This window comes from Dipodomys ordii, unplaced genomic scaffold (assembly GCF_000151885.1).
Source record: "Dipodomys ordii isolate 6190 unplaced genomic scaffold, Dord_2.0 Scaffold82, whole genome shotgun sequence".
NCBI classification, from domain to species: Eukaryota; Metazoa; Chordata; class Mammalia; order Rodentia; family Heteromyidae; genus Dipodomys; species Dipodomys ordii.
Window position 1 is genome coordinate 12,553,844 of NW_012267298.1, and position 4,047 is coordinate 12,557,890.

General features: G+C 62.0%; 1 protein-coding gene across 1 annotated transcript in view; it reads left to right on the top strand.

Annotated features, from left to right (window-relative positions):
• Positions 1-2,341, top strand: part of LOC105992340 (lymphocyte antigen 6E-like) — a 5,711-nt gene extending 3,370 nt beyond the window's left edge. The window contains exons 3-5 of the mRNA XM_013025180.1: positions 911-1,024; positions 1,331-1,450; positions 1,553-2,341. Of these exons, the coding sequence (XP_012880634.1) occupies positions 946-1,024; positions 1,331-1,450; positions 1,553-1,776 (423 nt within the window). The 5' untranslated portion in view covers positions 911-945 and the 3' untranslated portion in view covers positions 1,777-2,341. The remainder of the gene's footprint in view (positions 1-910; positions 1,025-1,330; positions 1,451-1,552) is intronic.
• Positions 2,342-4,047: the final 1,706 nt, after the last annotated feature.

Consider the following 4,047-nt stretch of genomic DNA (forward strand, 5'->3'; position numbering starts at 1 on the left):
CTGGCTCCGGTGCTCATCTTTGGACACAGACCCCCCTACCCTGCCCCCCCACGAAGGAGGTGCCCGGGCGGGCCGGCCCCGAGGCCGGCCGGGACTCCCCGCGGCCAAGCCCGCCTTCCTCCCTGGCCTGGAGGCAGGCACAGGTCCGGCTGGGCTGGGCGCCGGTCGTGACCATCTGGAGTTTCTGCGTTCCCACCCCAAGATGCTACGGAGGTCCGAGGCTGCACAGGAGAGGCCTGGGGTCCGTCCTGGGCCGGCTGCTGCTCTGCCCCCGCAGGCTCCACCGACCTCCCCCAAATCCGGGCTCCCTGGGGTTCTCCCCGCCCCTCTCCCACCTGGGGCCTTCCTGGCCGAAGGCCCCGACTCCCACAGTGTGCGTCCAGCTGGAAAAACCGGGTACCAGAACCCAGGCTTTCCTACCCAGTGCCACAGACTCTGGTCCAAGGGCCGCGTGTTTCCCGGACCCGGCGTGGGCGAGCCTCGCGTGTCTGTGGCCGCAGGTGGCCTGCCCTGAGCATGGCGCGGGGATGGGAGATCTTCACACAGGTCTCCCTGGTGAACCGAAGGCCTCCCGGGTCCTCCCCCGGTGCCCCTGCCCCGCTGAGGGAGGCTGCTGCCTAGCCCAGCGGGAGCCTCATGGGAGTGGGGGTGGGGTCCTCCACTTCTGAGGTGTGGCCTCCGAGCAAGCAAGGGAAATTCAAGGCGTAGCTGCATTGCTGACCGCCAGCGGGGGCTGGGCCCTGGGCCTTCAGTTCTGCGCGTGTTCGCCATGTCCCTTAGCTGGCCAGGTGTCCTGCAGGAATGGAGCAGGAACCCCTCCTGCTGGCTCTGCATCTGGATGCCAGCAGCTGCCCCTGGGCAGGGCCTGGGAGGCCACCTGGCCCCTGAGGAGCTGCATCTCTTATGGCAGGACAGGCTTCTTCGGCTTCAGGAGACCAAACAGCCATGTCCGGGATGTCCGCTGCCTCCAGCCTAAGGGTCTTCCTTCCGGTGCTGCTGGCTGTCATCATGGGAGTGGAGCAAGGTGTGACACACAGCCCTGCCCTCGCCCCACCCCGCCCCGTCCTTCTGGGACAGCTCCCAGGGCACCTGTGGGCTCCTACCCCTGCCTCCTGTCCACACAGTGGCCATGGTGTGACTGGAGTCCTCCCCAGCGCTTCCTGGCCAGCATCTGGCGTCACTCCTCACTAGTTTTTGTCTCCAGACCAGGGCTGGCATACTATAGTTGATCACTAAATGCCTGCAGAGCCAGGGCTGAAGGAGGGAGGCACTGGAAGCTTTCTCCAGGCGTGGACCCGTGTTACCTGCCGTGTGTCCCTTTTCTCTGCAGGCCACTCCCTGGTCTGCTTTTCCTGCACCAATCAGCAGAGCAATTTCTACTGCCTGAAGCCGACCATCTGCTCCGATTCAGACAACTACTGCGTGACCCTGTCCGCCTCCGCTGGTATCGGTGAGTGCTCGGACGGCAGCCAGGCCCAGCCGGACCAGCCCCACCTGCCGCCGCCTCCGCCCATCTGCCCTCTTTCCCCTCACAGCCTCATTTTCTGTGCAGGGAACGTTGTGGACTTTGGCTACACCCTGAACAAGGGCTGCTCGCCCATCTGCCCCGGCCCTAGCATCAACGTCGGCGTGGCCTCCGTGGGCACCCACTGCTGCCAGAGTTTCCTGTGCAATATCAGCGCGGCCGGTGGTGGGCCCCGGGTCAGCGGCCCACTGCTGGGCCTTGGGCTTCTCCTCAGCCTGCTGTCGGTCCTGCTGCTGCAGCTGAGCCCCTAAGCCCACAGACCCCTTGCCCATATGCCCTGAGCTCAGGAAGAATACCCGGCCCCTTCCCGATCCCAGGAGGCGAGTCTCCAGCTCCTCCTCGTGCCTGATAACCTCCCCTGAGACCTGTCTCCAAGGCCAGACCAGCACCTGCCCAGCCCGGGGCGGAGGGGGGCAGCTGCCCTCCCTCTTAAGTCAATCATGAGACCTTCCTTGGGGGATCAGGGGTCCCCCTGAAGTCTGAGGTTCCCAGGGTCAGTCTAGGAACCCTCAGATGCACGGGAAGGGCCCCCTATGCCCCATTCCTGTTGGTCCCAGGAGGCTGTGCCGAGTGTGCAGCTGTGAGCGTGTGGCATGGTGAGCACACGGCAGCGTGGAGGGAGTGCGGGGCAGTGTCGGGGAAGGGCGCGGGAAGGTCCAGGGGCCCCAGGCCTTGCCAAAGCCCCTCGCCCAGCATTGCGTACCCACCCGGCACGCCTGTGCTCCAGCTCAGCCCGCTGCCCCTCTGCCCACCCTGCGCCACCGTCCGCAGCTTTGGTGCCAAAGTGTGGAATAAAATTTAGAAACATTCTCACTCTGCACGGCCTTGGTCCCTGCACCGCTCGCCACGGCCCTACCAGGAGGTCCTACCCGGAGACGCCCAGGCCAGGCGAGGCTGGACTTTGCGAGGCCCCTCCGCCTGCCTGCTGGCCCTGGCCTGGCCTGCCGTGTGCCATGTGTGGCGAGGGTGGGGGCAGCAGGGAGGAGCGTCAGGCGAAGCGTCTTCTGGCTCAGTTCCCCACGGGTTCCCTAGTTCACACTTCCCAAGACTAAAAGACACCGGAGGCCTGGGGTGGGGTCCCTGTCCTCAGAACAGCTCCCTGGGAGCTGTCGGGTTTCTTGGGGCCCTGGGAACCTTGCCCAGCAGCGTGGTCGCCATGATAGCTCAGGGTGAAGCTTGCAGACGCATTGTCTTCCTTACTACCCCTGAGAGGGGGGCTAGGCATGGACCCCCCACTTGGTGTGCCCTAAAGGCAGAGGAAGGAGCCAGACGTAGGTGGAAGAAAGGATCACTCAGAAAAACAGGGTATACTCTACAAGCCCCAGAGAAGGTTCCAGAAACAGCAGAGCAGCCCTGGAGGCTCCCAGCAGCTGAAGCATGCTTTACTCCTGGAATACTAGAAAGCAAGAGAAGGAAGGCAGAATGGGGCTCCTGCAGGGAGCGCTGCCCGGGGCTTGGGGCTTGTAGCCTGACCTGCAGAAGGCTCAGGTGACTACCAGAGGGCCCCCACCCATGGGCCCTGCAGGCCCTGGGAGCTGCTGCACTGAGGCCCGCTCTGCTGGGACTTTGGTGACTGAGGCATGGCCACAGGGCAGGGTCTGGGACCCCTTAAGGCCCAGCCTTTGCTCTGCTGTGCACCGCCCCTGTGATTGGGACAGTCCCAGCAAAGGAAGCTGGTCAGGCCTCCAGGTTAGCACGGGCTAACCTGGGGAGACTGGCAAAAAGGAAAGGAAAATGCACTTGGTTGTAACAAATGATGGGAAGAGATCCCAAGAAGGTGGGCACTGCCCCTTGGTTTTGTTTTCTGCTCTGGGGCTGCGCAGCTGATCTTCGAGCACCCCAGGTTAAGTTAGTACAGGAAGGAAGCGTGGGCAGAGCCACTTTAAGTCACCCTATTTTTGTTACGTTTTTAAAAAGAGGTAGCTGAGTAGGAACAGCACCACGCACGTGGTATTCAGGTGAGGGGTAAGTTTATTCATTCTGGCTGGCATCAGGCCACGTTGGCCCTCCACTCGGCTGGGAAAGAGCTCGAAGAGCTCGTCTGGGCCTGAGCAAGGCCTTATCTAGGGTGTGGGCGGAGATGTGACCTCAGCGGATGCTGATGTGACTTCTTCCAGGTGTGCCAGTTGCCTAGGTAATGCAGGTACTGGGTGGAGACTTTGCTGTGCGGTGGGTGGAGTCTGCTTGCCATCCAGGAGTGGACCTTACAATTTTTTTTTTATTTTTTATTGTGAAAATACTATACAGAGGGGTTACAATTACATGGGCAAGGTAATGAGTACATTTCTTATCAAGCATTGCAGCCTCCTCCTTTGTTTACCCATCACATCCCTTCCCAGCCTCCCCCTGCCCCTCACCTTACAATTTTTATACCTCTGAAAGGGAGGAAGGGTGTGCTGGTGTGCAACTTTTTTTTGGGGGGGGGTCCAGTCATGGGGCCTGAACTCTGGGCCTGGGCGCTGTCCCTCAGCTCTTCAGCTCAAGGCTAGTGCTCTACCACTTGAGCCACAGCACCACTTCCG